The sequence below is a fragment of the Columba livia genome, chromosome 2 (assembly GCF_036013475.1).
Source record: "Columba livia isolate bColLiv1 breed racing homer chromosome 2, bColLiv1.pat.W.v2, whole genome shotgun sequence".
Classification (NCBI taxonomy): domain Eukaryota; kingdom Metazoa; phylum Chordata; class Aves; order Columbiformes; family Columbidae; genus Columba; species Columba livia.
In genome coordinates this window covers 159,556,543-159,572,453 of record NC_088603.1, presented here as the reverse complement: position 1 = coordinate 159,572,453, position 15,911 = coordinate 159,556,543, and the positions used below count along the sequence as shown (strand labels likewise).

Genomic DNA, 15,911 nt, shown 5'->3' with positions numbered 1-15,911 from the left:
CAGCTCTGCAGAGAAGAACTTGGAAGTTCTGGTGGACAACAGGTTGATCATGAGTCGACAATGTGCTTTTGTGGCCAAAAAGGCCAATGGTATCATGGGGTGCATTAGGGAAGAGTGTGGCCAGCAGGTTGAGGGAAGTTATTCCTCCCCCTCTACTCTGCCCTAGTGAGGCTACATCTGGAGTTCTGTGTCCAGTTCTGGGCTCCCCAGGTTAAGAAGGACAAGGAATTACTGGAGAGAGTCCAGTGGCTATGAAGATGCTGAGGAGGCCTAGAACACCTTTCTTATGAGGAGAGACTGAGAGAGCTGGATCTGTTCAGCCTGGAGAAGAGAAACTGAGAGGGGATATCACAGAATCACAGAATCAACTGGGTTGGAAAAGACCTCAGAGATCATCGAGTCCAACCCTTGGTCCAACTCTAGTCCATTTACTAGATCATGGCACTAAGTGCCATGTCCATCAATGTTTATAAATATCTCCAGGGTGGGTGTCAAGAGGATGGATCAGACTCTTTTCAGTGGTGCCCAACAATAGGATGAGGGGCAATGGGCACAGGCTGAAGCACAGGAGGTTCCATCTAAACCTGAGGAGAAACTTCTTTCCTTTGAGGTGCCAGAGCCCTGGAACAGGCTGCCCAGAGAGGTTGTGGAGTCTCCTTCTCTGGAGACATTCAAACCCGCCTGGGCACCTTTCTATGTCATCTGCTCTGGTGAACCTGCTTTAGCAGGTGGGTTGAACTAGATGGTCTCCAGAGGTCCCTTCCAACCCCAACCATTCTGTGATTCTATGGAAATCCAGAGAGCCGTGGTCAGATTTACCATTTCCAACAGTGTGCATGAAAGGCAATTGTTGCATGTGTGCAGAAAATCAGGGTGTTAACCCTTTAATAACATTTGATAGAGAGTGTGCGTGGGATGAGTTCCTTTGACATCAACTGCAGCAACACTTCATACAAAAAGTGTCAGAAAAAGATTCCAACACTTTGCGAGGATGTTTGAAGAGATATCACAATAAGTAGAGGGACACGGAAGACTTCAAAATGATATTTGTTGAGAGCTACAGCCATAAAATAAAGGACTGCTTTGGGATTCCTTGAAATAAGCAAAGGCGCTAAAGGGTTAACTCCCATGGAGCTTTTATATCTCCAGAATGCATTTTGAGATGCATTTTTGTTTTCACCACTTTGGTCTGTCTTGTATGTGCATTTCTTTCTGCAGCGATGCTGGTACTTTGTGGGGTGATGTAAATCACAGAATGGACTGGGTTGGAAAAGACCTCAGAGATCATCAAGTCCAACCCTTGATCCAACTCCAGTCCGCTGACTAGATCATGGCAATAAGTGCCATGCCCAATCTCAGTTTAAAAACCTCCAGGGACGATGAGTTCAGCACCTCCCTGGGCAGTCATTCCAATGCCTGGCCACTCTCTCTGCAAAGAATTTCTTTCTAATAGCCAGCCTAAATTTCCCCTGGCAGAGTTGGAGCCCATGACCTCTTGTCCTGTTGCTGACTGCCTGGGAGAAGAGACCTATCCCCACCTGGCTAGAACTTCCCTTCAGGTAGTTCTAGAGAACGATGAGCTCACCTCTAAGCCTCCTCTTCTTCAGACTAAACAACCCCAGCTCCTTCAGCCTCTCCCCATAGGTCTTGTGTTCAAGTCCCTTCACCAGTCTTGTTGCTCTTCTCTGGACCCGCTCCAGCACTCCAACATCTTTCCTGAACTGAGGGACCCAGAACTGAACACAATAATTGTTTTTCATTTACTTTTTAAGTTTTTCCTCCCTATGGCAAATAAACATTTTTAGATTTTATCTGAAAATGGTAAAAAAAGAACAAAGGGTTGTACTCACTGAAATACTTTTGGGAGAAAAAAACCTTTTTTTTTGTTTTGTTTTGTTTTGTTTTTCTAGTTTTCTTGTTTTGGGGATTTAAATGTGAGCAATTTTTGAGAATGCACAGTATTTTGGTTAAAAATGTCAAAACACTTCGCTCTGAAAGCTTTCGATGGTTTGCTTCAAGTGTGGTAAAGGAATGAAGGAAAAAAAAAACACTTTTGGCTTACTGAGTTTGGCATTTGTATGTGTCGACCTAAACCAAAATGCTTTAGCTGAGAAACCAGTTGTCTAAAAAATTCACTTCAGTCTTTTCTTCTGTCACTTCCACTATCACATACTCATCAGTATCGCAGTGCCACGGATTTTGTTTTTTTTTTTAGGCAAACACTTCAGCCCATGTCTCAGTTTTATTTTGGAAGAAAGGGAGAAAGTCTGTGTTCAAGCACATAATAGAGTCTTTTTGATTAAGATGAAGAGCAAAATCTGGTCTGCAGATATTTAATGATACATGATGAGACTGAGAAAGAGAGCAAAGTTCTGCTGAATTAAACAAAAAGCCAATTTTTGTCTTGCAACTGAACACTGAGCCCTGTTGCATCACACATGTCTACACATAGGGAAGGAATATTCTAGCTTTTATTATGCAAGATGCAGAGGCAAGTCTCTAATAAATATTAAGATAACCTGTTTCCCTGAAAATAAGACCTAGCATGATTTTTCAGGATTTTTGAGGATGCTCAAAATATAAGCCCTATCCAAAAATAAGCCCGAGTTACAGTTCATTAAAAAAGTCAATTTAAATAGTGTCCAGGCAGCTATACATGTCAAAGAAAAAAAAAAAAAAAGCAATTTTGGAGCAAAAATTAATATATGAATCTGTCTCATTTTCAGATAAACAGGGCATTAAGACCCACGCAATCTTTTTTTTTTTAATTATTATTATTTCTTTCTAAACATGGATATAAAGTTCATTGTCCAAATCACATTACACATAGAGTAACTACATTTCTTCTGTAGCCTTACATAAGTTTCTAAGGAACTTCTCTTTTATTTCTCTTTTAGTTTTTAGCACTGTCGTGGGCTCTGTTGTTCTGCATGGGTTAGAGGTTGCTTTGTAGGTTAACAGATCCATGAGATTATGCCCAAAATTCTTTGAAAAAGCAAAGTATTTTTTTTTCTAATCAATAAAGAGCAGTAAGATGATGTTCCCCTCTCCTTCTGTCTCGACAGATGTAGATTTTCGATTGGATATTGTGAAAAAATTATTCATGGAAAGGGTTGTTGGGCATTCAAACAGGATGCCCAGGGTGGTGGTGCAGTCATGCATTTACCTGGATGTTTTCAACTGGAAGGCTGTGGTAAGATGTTTTTAAAGTTCTCTGCCTTTCACTCATATAACTGATTTTTCTGATACCACTTCCTTGCAAAACATGGAAAAATGGGAAGGGAAGGGAAGGGAAGGGAAGGGAAGGGAAGGGAAGGGAAGGGAAGGGAAGGGAAGGGAAGGGAAGGGAAGGGAGAGGGAAGGGAGAGGGAAGGGAGAGGAAAGGAAAGGAAAGGAAAGGAAAGGAAAGGAAAGGAAAGGAAAGGAAAGGAAAGGAAAGGAAAGGAAAGGAAAGGAAAGGAAAGGAAAGGAAAGGAAAGGAAAGGAAAGGAAAGGAAAGGAAAGGAAAGGAAAGGAAAGGAAAGGAAAGGAAAGGAAAGGAAAGGAAAGGAAAGGAAAGGAAAGGAAAGGAAAGGAAAGGATCACCTCCATTTTGTCATTAACAACCTGGATCTTTTAAAAGATGTTTTCTAATTGCTGAGTCCATTAATAATACCAGAGGGGAGACTGATTAAGAGCCAGTTTAAAAATAAAGCCAGTATTTTGTAATTTATATCATCAATGAACCTTTAAATAACAACATTTCAAAAAATATTTGGATTATTATTTTGGTTTTTTTTTGATGGCTCTTTTCATGTTACGTTTCCAACAGCTTGGGTGTGAGATTAATATTTTCCACTTTGTTTTTCAGGCAATTCTTTTGCATTTTCACAGCGCGTTAGTGCTGGTGTCTTTGTTTGCATTAGCGCAGGACTGCAGACTATCCTGGGAATACAACAGTGCAAACAGAATGTGCTTTCACTCAGGTTTATTTATATACTCATACCACATCATCATTAGCCAAAAAGCAAACCAAAAAACATCAAACATGCTAGATTACCTTTTTAAAATTAAAAAATATAGGTATCCTGTTAAAAATAGAGGCTTGCACCACCTTAGTACTGGTGTCTGCTCCCATTTGGAGCATGAAGAAGGGGACATGATTAGACTTTCCATCCTGGAAAGCAGGAAGCAATGGGATTTGATAGGGAAATTTTTCAAGTTAATTGGTATTTTCCAGTACATTGATTTGTTTCAGTCAAAAATGAATGGACTTTTTTATTCTCTCCTGATCCACTACCAGAAAAAAAAAAAAAATCAAAGTGTTTTGTTTTATTAAAAGCTCCTTAACTGCATCCTATTAATACATCAGAATTATGCAAAATCTCTTAAAGTTTGTCTTCCCTTTGCTTATAAATGGAGAAAAACTCTTAATTGTAAAATTGTCCAACCAAAGCCAAAACTCCACACTCTGCCAGAATTAGCAGCTTCTTAATCCATTACACAGGTCCACCCTATGCTTATTCTTCATGAAATTTTACTTACAATTTTAAGTCTACTTCGCAGTGAACCATCATGGAAAATCAACATTCTCCCTAATTCTCTTGCCTTGACAAAGCTGCCTCTACAAATGGGGATGTCTGTAGTGAGAGGCCTCGTTGTTTTCTCACTTACTTTATTAATTTCATAGAGATTTGAGCGGGTGAAACAGGACTGAGAATCCCACCAACTCATTTCCAATGGGCCGCCAAGCTCCCCTGACCTTCAAATCATTTTTCGCTATCATGTTACTGTGATTAAGTGATGGACTTATTATTTTAGTAACACTCTTGTGAGTCTTTGACATTTACTTCTAGTACATCAACAAGAGCTGCTGTTTTTCTTGTGTTCTCCTTGTTGCAGAAATTAGAAAGCCGTGTGTGTGTTTTTGTTTAGTTCGTTGGTTTTCATTTTTTTTTTCACTGCTGCTTATAAAGGAGCACAGGATGAGAACAGATTTTTCTAGCAGCAATATGGTTTAATGCAGATGTAGAGAATATCAGGTTTTGTACTGCAAGCCACCATTCACTTTCGAGCATCTTTAACAAGCTTGAGAAAAAAAGACTGAAAACCACAAACTGTAACATGCTGCTGGAAAAAAATCTTATGTATTTCGAGTGTTCTTGCAAAAGAAAGGAACCTATTAATAATACATTAAAATCAACTGTTAGGGTAATATGTATTAAAGTTTGTTGGTTGAGTGGGACATTTTTGTTGACTTTTGTTGGGTATTTTCCCTCCACTGTGAGCTGGAAGCAGCTTCTCTCCAGCATCTCTGCTTCAGAGAAGGGAATGGAGCTGGGGAAGGGGCTGGAGCACAAGTGTGATGGGAGCGGCTGAGGGACCTGGGGGGTTCAGCCTAGAGAACAGGAGCTGAGGGGAGACCTTCTGATCTCTGAACTGCCTGAAAGGAGCTTGAAGCATGGAGGGGGTTGGTCTCTTCTCCCAGGTAGCAAGTGACAGGATGAGAGGAAATGGCCTCAAGTTGCACCAGGAGGGGTTTAGATTGGATATTACGGAAAAATTCTTTATGGAAAGGGCTGTCAGGCATTGGAACAGGCTGCCCAGGGCAGTGGTGGAGTCACCATCCCTGGAGGGGTTTAAAAGACACGTAGATGTGCTTCTTAGGTACATGATTTAGTGATGGACATGGCAGTGTTAGGTTAATGGTTGGACTCGATGATCTTAAAGGTCTTTTCCAACCAAAATGATTCCATGATTCTATGATTTCACCCCTTTTGTTTTACTTTGTGGTATATCCCATGTTCTGGGTAACACTACGTGCCAGCATCTTTCTCTAATGTTGTTTCTGATGCTATCTTGGATGTCTCTGCTCTTTGTCAAGATTATGCCTTCAGTCTATCCAGGCGTTTGGTCATAACTTTGCTGTTCGGTCATGAAATGGATCTTTAGAGCTGGAGCAATTTCAGGCAGGACTGCTATTACTCATGTCTGGCTTCATGGAATGTGGTTCTCACCAAGGAGGACACCTGACATTATCCAAGAAGAGATTGGACAATGTCCTTAGACATATGGTGTGAACTGTGGGGTTGTCATATGCAGGGACGGGGGTTAGACTTGATCCTTGTGGGTCCCTTCCAACTCAGGACATTCTATGAATCTATGACACCTCTTTACTTGGCCAAGAGTCAGTGGGGGCAGAATGAATGTGCACGTCCCAGGGTTGACTCGAGAGACAACTTCTCTTGGTGGACTACTTGGATATGTCTCTTGTTTGCCTTAACACTGTGCAGATGGTTTGGAGGACTGTTTTTGCTGACTACTGCTATGAGATTGGTGGAGATGTCCCCTCTGGGACATGGACCTGAGGTGGTTTGGCAAAGCTCTTGTGGGCACAACTACAAATCTCCTTGGCCTGGCTGAGCTGATATGTGGGCACTGTCTGTTCTCCTGGACATAGAGGGCGAGCTTCAAGGCTGAGAAGACACCAGCACTACCTGTGTACATAGAGTGTCTTGCTTCTTTCTTCCTCAGCAGTTGCTTATTAGCATATAAGCTAAAGAAGGAAACAAAAGAGAATAAAAACATCTCAATGAGAAATAATGCAAAGCAAATCTGATTGAATATTGATTGCACTGTGAAAAGAAGATAACTAATGTTTCCTTCTCTCTGGGAACCACTTGTTGAGGGTGTGCAAAATGCAATTTGCATTTTGGTGATTGAGGACTTGGCATTGTGTTTGGAGTTGCAGGGGGGTGGTTTCCCTCATGGTAGGGACAAGGAGGATGGGGAAATGGCAAAACACCCCAGGGTATAATGCTCCATCCAATTAGTTTAGGGGAAAAAAAAATACTTCTCTCTTGGCCGATGCAAAATGGGAGGGGGCAGATTGCATGGAGCACCTTTCCTCAGCTAGGTAGTGGAGGAATCATAGAATGTCTGGAGTTGGAAGGGACCCACAAGGAACATCAAGTCCAACTTCTGCCCCTGCACAAGACAACCCCACAGTTCACACCATGTGTCTGAGGATGTTGTCCAGTCTCTTCTTGAACACTGTCAGGCTTGGGGCCGTGGCACCTTCCTGGGGAGCCTGTTCCAGTGTCCAGCACCCTCTGATTGAAGAACATGTTCCTGCTGTTCAACCTAAAGCTCCCCTGGCACATCTTCCTGCCATTCCCTCAGGTTCTGTCATTGTTCACTAAAGAGAAGAGCTCAGCACCTGCCCTTCCCGCTCCCCTTGTGAGGAAGCTGTAACCACCATGAGGTCTCCTCTCACTCTCCTCTTCTCCAGGCTGAACAAACCAAGTGACTTTAGCCGCTTCCCATATGGCTTCCTTTCCAAACCCTTCACCAACTTTGTAACCTCTTCTGGACACTTTCCAGTAGCTTTATGTCCTTTTTATCCTGTGTCCCCAGGCCTGCACTCAGTGAATGCTCCAGGTGAGGCCGCACCAGTGCAGAGCAGAGCAGGACAATCCCCTCCCTGCCCGGCTGGCCATGCTGTGCTGGATACACCAAGACACGGGTCCTTCTTGGCTGCCAGGGACACTGTTGGCTCATGTTCAACTTGCTGTCAACCATCGTCCCCAGATCCCTCTCTACAGAGCTGCTTTCCAGCATCTCATCAGAGATAGTGTCTTAATGCTGTATCTCCTTTAATTTCTGAGGTTGACTTTCACTGCAAGTCAGTGCTCACCCTTTGTCTTCTCTTGATTTATGGAAGGGATCGTTCTCCATGCCTGGGCTGTCTGTTGCCATTCTCCCTGTGCCAGCAGAGCACTGACACTTGCCAGGCTGCAAAGTTTTGGTCCCACTGTCCCAGACCTCAGCTACACGGAAACCTTTTGTCTGAATAGCCTCTGTCCTTGGCTTATTAGGTTTTCCTTGGCATAGGTTCTGTATTTATTATCCCTTTCAGAGATATGTATTGTATCTATATTCATAGCTTTATTTTTTTTCTGAGGATCTTTCAAGAAAGAGCCATGCTGATCTCTAGTTAAAACTTACCATCTCTACCAGGAACACTTGTGTTGGGGAGACCATGTAGTACAATTACTTCTCTGTGGACATGTTGACTAAAGCACAATCTCAGAGGCTTTACGAATGTTAACGTATAGAAAATCTGCTTTGGAGAGCAGAAGGAAAACATACATCCCTAGCTGGGATCCTTACCAACCTGAAATGATTCTCCCTACCTGCTTTACCTTCTTAGGTTTCATTAGAATTTGGGTGCTGCACTCAACAGTGCTTAAAAATTATAAAATCTCTGTCTCCTCTGATCAGCTTGCTATAGGTGCAGTAGGTCTTCAAAGAAAAAAATCGGTTAGGTTTTTTAAATATTTTTTTTCTGATTTTCTCTATATTTTTTATGTTAGTGTATCTGGTGGGGAAGTAAGGTGGGAGTAACATACTTGTTCAGGGCAAGGCCATGGGGCAAGAGACCTCCTGACTTCTCAGTTTTCTCTTGTGGAAAGGAAGAGGAGGCAAGTACTTCGCTGCCTAAACACATCTCTCTCTCACGTGGGTTGGATGAAATGGGTTCTTCTGACTGAGATGCCTTCAGGTAAGGATTTATTTCTTAAAACTAGGAAAATTTTATTGTGTATGTTCAGGAGAACTTGGCCAAACCAGGAAGGGAATTTCAAAAACAAAACAAAAACAAAAAACAGGAGTTTATGAGTCTTAATGCCAACAGAGACCCCAAGTTAACCAATAGTTAATTGAGTTCTGGGATACACTGACCCCACTCTGTGAGAATGAGGGTTGGAAGAGGACTGATGCCAACGCCAGCTTCATCCCATTAGTGAAACGTGTAATCTCCTTGGTATTCCTTCTTTGAGCTGTGGCCATGCCGAGAAGACCCAGGTCTTTTGCAATCACTGCAAAAATCCTTAGTAAAGATCTTTGGAATATTGCTATATGAAACAGCATCACATTTTCGAATGCTGATGAAAAGCATGTTGCCTGTTAAGTGTGATTTTTTGCTTACGTTTCCCTTTATCACTTATTTCACTCAAATTTCCCCAAGAGGAAATAAAAACCTCCTAAGCTTGCATGTCAGGAACAACTTTTGCAATGACAGACACAGTGCTGCTTCTTTCATTCTCTTACATTCTTGCCTTTCTATTTTAAGCTCTTTTCCTTGAGGAAAACACGTGCTTGGATGGTCCCCTTGATGTTGGTATTTGTTGAACATTTTTTGACCATTTTCAACAGCAGATCATGAGGATAAATGAGGTTCCTGTGGTTTATATGAAACGGAATGTCAGCTAAAGAACAAAACAATGTTCTCACTGTAGAAGAGACTGAGGACTGGAATGAAACATGAGATCAGACACAAGAGAGTTCACAGGGAGGAGCTCCCTGGGAAAATGTTGAGTGCTCATGTCTGGAGAACTTGTCTGGGGTGGATGTAGGTGACTGTGCATCCACCAGTTCTTGCTTTTTTGTTTTCTGTAGCATTTTCTTTTCCCCGTGACAATCTGCTTCGTCTTTGCTCTTTTTCCACCTTTACCTCCTTCATCTTCAGTTGCACATCAATTGTTGCGGAAAAGCTAAAACAAAGACGTGAATTTTGAGTTTTGCCCCAGAGAAAATCTTTTACTATTGGACAAGCACCCATAGTCAATCTTCTTCTTTCCCTTGAGTTCATTTCCCAGTGCAAGAGGCAAATGGCTCTCAATGTCGATCATAGTCTTCAATAAGGAGTTATTCTCTTGAATAACATAGGTCAACACTATGAAAAGTCTTCAAGGGGGGACAGAAGCCTTGCAATGTCCCGGAGAAGGTACAATGTCCTTGATGGATGAGACGTGTCCATTCAACTAGGTTGTGAAGGGCTGAGTGCAGTTGTGCTTAATCCTTGTTGGCAGAGGTAAACTGAGGCTTTGGGGTAGATGGTTTGACGTCATAGTGAACAGGTCGCTCCCTCCCTGCACTTCACTCCTTGCAGGAGTTCCGTGGTACAGAATAAGAGTTATGACACCAAATAACTTTTTACTTGACATTTCCAGCAAAGGATGTCGTTTTAGCTCCAGTTAAAACTTTCAAAGAAGCAAAGGTACAGATACAGAAAATCTGTGACTGTCTTTTACAGAACACAGATATAGCTTTTGGTGGTGTATTGGGGATAAATGCGTTACGAATCTGAGGTGTTGAGCTGTTTTACTACAGCAGATACACTGAATTCTTGTCCTGTTTTTCCTCTTTTTTTATAAGAGTTACTGTAATTATTGCCTCTTCTTTTCTGCAACTTTTGAGTTATTTAGTGTTTGCCACAAAATTGAATTCAGGGAAGCAATTGACTTCACCTGTCTGCAGAAAAGCCATTAGGAGCTTCAAATTAGTGTGAAATAATTAATAGGCAAAGAAGATTAACATGGGGAGCACAGGCAGTTTTCATTAACATTAAGCAAAAGGATCTTCCTGTAGATGCCTTTACCATGCTTGTTGTCTTGGACCTCTAGCTATTCCCTTTGGACATTAATTATATCCAGATCACTAGAGACAAGACCTTTTATAAACCTTTTCAGGCTTTGCACTTGGCTTGTCTTGGAGAGGAACTAAAAGACATTTCTGCTTGCTAGCTCGCTTAGATTTCTCCTTCTCTTGCTGCAACTGCTGTCGGTGGTTGGAGCTAATGACTCTCACAGCTCCAGGGATGCTCATGTGCATCAGCAGCATCTTCTCCCTCCTGGGCAGGATGGGGGGAAGCAAACCACGAGCTCCAGGTTATGTCCCATAGAGCTAAGTGTGATGAATTGGACATTATAATTGCACTGAAATGTGGAAAGGAAACTCTGAGTTGCCACTGGAATAATGGCTGCAAAGATCATGGCTTGTATGGATTTCTAAGGTGCTCTGCAACCCTCTACAAGTACCAGAAAGGAGATGGCGACAGGTTGAGTGTCAGTCTCTTCTCCCAAGTAACAAGTGATAGGATGAGAGGAAGTGACCTCAAGTTGCACCAGGGGAGATTCAGATTGGATATTAGGAAAAAAATTCTTCATGAAAAGGGTTGTTGGGCATTGGAACAGGCTGCCCAAGGCAGTGGTAGAGTCACCATTCCTAGAGAGGTTTAAAAGATGTGTAGATGTGGCACTACGGACATGCTTTAGTGATGGAATTGTCAGTGTTAGGTTAATAGTTGGACTGATGATCTTAATGGTCTTTTCCAACTCAAATGGTTCTATGATTCTGTGATTCAGTTTCCTTGGTTTTGTTCCTTATTTATTTATTTATTTATTTATTTATTGGCGTTGGTCAAAGCACTAGAGGTAGCACAGAGGTCAGGATGTCACCTCAGCATAGCAAATAGGTGTGAGATGGTGTTGCATGTCTTGATTTAAACCCAGTGCACTCTCACTGATTTTTTGCCTAGAGGAAGCAATTTCTGGGATAAACTATCCCCAGAACAACTCCTGAGTTTTTTGTGGTGATACAGAGCTGAGCAACCAGCTAAGAATAAAACAAGGTTTGTTCCATTGCTCTTGTGTATTTACTAGAGGGCATATTGCCTTCAAGGTTTATTTTGAGGCAGTTTGCTAGGATCACAAGATGGGAAGGTTTAGCAGGGAGCAGAAGGCAGCAAAGTCAGGGGGAAAAAGGACAATTTGGCTGCAATGGCTTCTCCTCCTCCTCCTCCCTGTCCCTCCTCATGCACCATCAGTATCATTGTACAAGGAACATCTCATACTGCACACATGCAGTTATTGCATGATGGGATGCAACTATTTTTCTTGTGAAAGCAAGAGATTTTTGCTGCAATAAGCAAAATAAACACATGAACAACAAGAAGAAAAGCCAATACATGCATTTCCAAGGGTGCAGCAAGGTGGATTATGAGGCAGTGGCTCCACCTCAAGCTGTACATTTCCTAAAGATCCCATTTGCAGCTGAGACCCCAATTGCATTTGGCCAGAGCACATAAACATGTTTTGCTTTGGTAGAGCGTGTATTAATACTTGAAAACTCACCCTTTCCATTTGCTGCACTCACCTGTAGCTTTTCAGGTAGAAGATGGAAGAATTAAGGAACAGTAGGAAAGAAGTTTTAATTGCTGCTGCTTTAGCAATTGCAATAATTGCTTTAGCAATGGCAATAAATACAACAGGTCTTCACTATTTGGTAGGTGAGAAGAAGGTTGAGCTGGAAGTTGGGTTGTCCTGTCTCCTACCAAAGTGATTCTGCTGGAAAGCAAGTGGGGAAAACAGCTGGAAACTGTCAAAATGTTTTTGGAAACAGCCAGTTAAGGAAGCGGAGAAATTATTTGCACATAGGATTTGGTAATTTAACCACCACAAACACCTTCATAGCTTTTTGGACCCATGGTATGAGTAAAAGTCACCAAGTTGTGGCCCTGATCTCTGTTAGCGTTGGGGCATACAAAATATCTACTTGATATTGACAACCTCAGATTCCTTCTTGGGGAATCATAATGTTTTAGCACTTGCTTTATGTAGCCAAAGGTTTTTAATGTTTTATTAGACAGAAATGCACTTCACATTCCCTTTCTTTCACAGTCTTGGGTTGTCTTCACTTAGCTTGGCAGTACAGATGTGGTTTTCCTTTGCTTTCTGCTGCTGTTTTTAAATTGTTTTCCTTGTCTGCTCGAACTGCTGAATCCTCCATGAATAGTTACAACATTTCTGCTTGAAGTGTGGAAGCTTGAAATTGGAGCACTTAAAACAAACTCCTTGTTACTATTCTCTTTTCTAAAACAAAATATTAAAATAAAACCAGAACTGGCAGCATGCTGTAACATGAAATGAAATCCAGGGGCGAGAAATAGCAAGCTGGATTCAATGCAGTTTTCTCAGATAAACCATTCTCTGAGCATGGTATTTTCAAAGTAATTGCTTGGAAATTCTGGCCAAAGGTTGCATCCGCCTTTGTTTTTTCATTTAATTTGCACTTGTTTGAGATGTGAGGTTAGGTATTTATGGATTGAGATTTCAAGCCTTCGAGGGGCTTTGAGGGAGAGTTCATAATCTCATGGTCCTTTTGCATTTGCCTGAAGTAAATATCATGCTGAGGCTTAAAAAGTGAAATATTTCCATGTCTCCAGAGTATGATCCTCATACATTGCCCTGGTATGTTTTGCTTATTTTCCATTGGGGAAATGTGATACAAGGTCAGCAAATTAGTATTCCCATGACCACGCTGGATAAATCCCACTCTTCCAAATTAGCATCTGATTTTTCTGGGTAGTTTTAACTTTATGGACCAACTCTGGACTCACAATATTGTTCAAGTTTCTTTATCATGGTGTTGTGGGGACCCCAAAATGCAGGTGTGCCCAGTTCATGCAACAAAACTGGTGCTTCTCCTGCCTTTTGCAACATTTGGGGTATTTCACCTTGTTCTTGGGGTGATTTTGGCATTTTAAATTACTCACCAGAGGTACCTGCTGTTTTCTGTGGATCTGTAGGAGTGTCCCCACATGGGAACACATTGAATTGTGAAGTCCATGTTACTCAGAGTTTAATGCAAGAATGTAATTGAAGACTTGAAGGAATTTCCAGCCCTGGTTTGATGGAATCATGGTTCATATGAAACTTCATTCAGCAAAGTATGTTAAGTGTGTATGGACTCAGGATCACTAGGCTAGGCTAAAAATACAATTTTTCACAAAAATTATGGACCAGTCCACTCAGCACATGCAATTAGACATTTGGCCAAGCTGAAGCTACATCCTGGCTACCCATCCTCCTATATTGCTAACCTGGAGTGTGCCAGCATGCTGAAAATCCAGGAAAACCTACCAAAATGGGGTCAGCGCACTCTGTAAAGATCTAAAAATCTTATCCTGTGCTGCTTTTTCATCAGTGATTTAATGAAAGCTGAATCTAGTTAGCAACAAGTGAAATTCCTGGGGGACGGACAAGCCCGAGCTAATTTCTTGTGTTATATAGCCTCATATACAAGGCGATGGAAAGGAGTGTCTAGGACAGCTGATTTAGGAGGAACAGTAGAAGAGTGCAAAAATCTCTAGCAACAAGCCCCTGTGCATATGGATTAAACACTATTTAATGCCCTGGATTTGTGTCAACCTGACAGGCTGTTCCGGGATTTTATTCACAACTGGTACAGGGCTGAAGCATCACGCGGGATAGATGCTGCGGGCAAGATGTGTGAGAAGCAGTGGAAAAATCCCCCGATTGCACTGTGTGGATGTGGAGCTTGTCCTCAAGCACCACGGGATGCATCCTCAGGACCAACCAGAGCAGTGCAGCAACTTGTTTTTTTGTTTTGTCCAATGTTAATGATTTTCACCTTATTCTGTTGATGACCTTCTGCTCTTCCAAACAGTGTTTTAACAGCTTAATGCAACCTGGTTAGGGGATGCAGAATATGTCATAATTATAGTCTGCAGACTTGAAAATATGAATTGTAGCTCCTTTTTGAGTTTCCGTAGTACTTTGACTTGGAGTAGCAGCTTGCTTATAGCAGCAGCCATTTGAATGTGCTGTAGAGCATTGAGTGTACAAACCCTGCGGTACTTCTGGACCTGGCCAAAGTTTCAGGTAGAGCAGTTTTTGGGAAACCTGCAGAACTAACCCAAGTGGGACGCAGAACAGGGCTAAACCATTGGAAAATCTGCTGTGAAGCTGCTGTCTGAAATCTGGTGTCAAAGACATAGGTATAAATGAGTGTTTCTCTGGTGACTATTACCAGTCAGAAACTCAATGCCTGTTAAAAGCTCATTTAAGCAATGTGTCCTTTTTCTGTTATATAGCCCAGTCCAACCTCACATCTTTGCTTCTGTGAATATGATGTAGCTATCGAGAAGCTCAGGATGGTTTCAGGTGTTTTAATGTTGGGAGATAATAGAATCATTGTGGTTGGAAGAGACCCTCAAGATCATAGAGTCCAACCATAATCTAACTCTAACACTAAACCATGTCCCTAAGAACCTCATCTCTATACCTTTTAAACCTCTCCAAGAATGGATGGTGACTCACTTCCCTGGGCAACCTGTGTAGGTAACAACAAAAACAAAAAAACCCAAACCAAAAGCCAAGCACTCAAAATTTCACTTCAGTTTTCTCATTTTAGGGCAGATTTTTGGTGCCTTGGCTAAAGTGGGACTTTGGGAATGAAGCTGAGTGAAGTCATTTGAGCAGCAGCAATAGCAATTCCTGGTGCTGATTCATTGACCCTTGCAGTTGGGGTATGAGGAAGGAATATAAAGAAAAGGAGCTCGTCTTGGGGGATTGAAGATGAATGTGTGAAAACACATTTGGGCTCACATCTCCCTTTGGAAAGGGCTGTCGGGCATTGGAACAGGCTGCCCAGGGCAGTGGTGGAGTCACCATTCCTGGAGGGGGTTTAAAAGATGTTTAGATGAGGTTCTCAGGGACATGGGTTAGTGCTAGAGTTAGGTTAGGTTATGGTTGGTCTCGATGATCCTGAAGGTCTCTTCCAGATGAAATGATTCCATGATTCCTGCCCCAAAAGCTTTGATCCCATGGAGCACTCTGCTTCCTGTTTTCTCCCCATTTCTGAGGGCCAGACCTGCTCGCATAACATCCTGCTCTGCTAAGCAATGCTTGACCATGCTGTTGTGCTTGTGGTTTCTCATTCATTTGTGGGTCTGATATTCTCACTCAGTAAATGAGCAGAAATAATTTATATTTCAATTGCTATTAACTCCGACCAAACTCTGTCTTGATCCATGTGAGCTGGGCTAAATTTCCACAGTGAAGAAGAACCTGCACGCCCTTTCAGAAGATCAAATTGAAGATACTCCCCTTTCAAAGTGATTGGTGGTCTCTATTATTAATATGTCTTCCATATTTTTTTGTCTTCACAGCTACCCAGATTGATCCCAGTGAACTACAGGAACTTTTTCAGGAGACTTCAGCCAATGTCTTCCGAATTAACTCCAATGGTGCGTATAATGAAAGGTTTCCTAGTCAATTGTGTGCTGT

The 15,911-nt window shown here is 41.9% G+C and overlaps 1 protein-coding gene across 41 annotated transcripts in view; it reads left to right on the top strand.

Moving 5' to 3' along the window:
- The window catches only part of TSNARE1 (t-SNARE domain containing 1), a 540,792-nt gene that overhangs the window by 177,624 nt on the left and 347,257 nt on the right, over positions 1–15,911 (top strand). For all 41 annotated transcript variants that reach the window (XR_010470816.1, XM_065054562.1, XM_065054558.1 and 38 more), the window contains one exon: positions 15,794–15,871. Coding sequence is in view for 40 of the 41 variants with exons in the window: in XM_065054562.1 (XP_064910634.1) it covers positions 15,794–15,871 (78 nt within the window). In the remaining variant the exon portion in view is untranslated. The remainder of the gene's footprint in view (positions 1–15,793; positions 15,872–15,911) is intronic.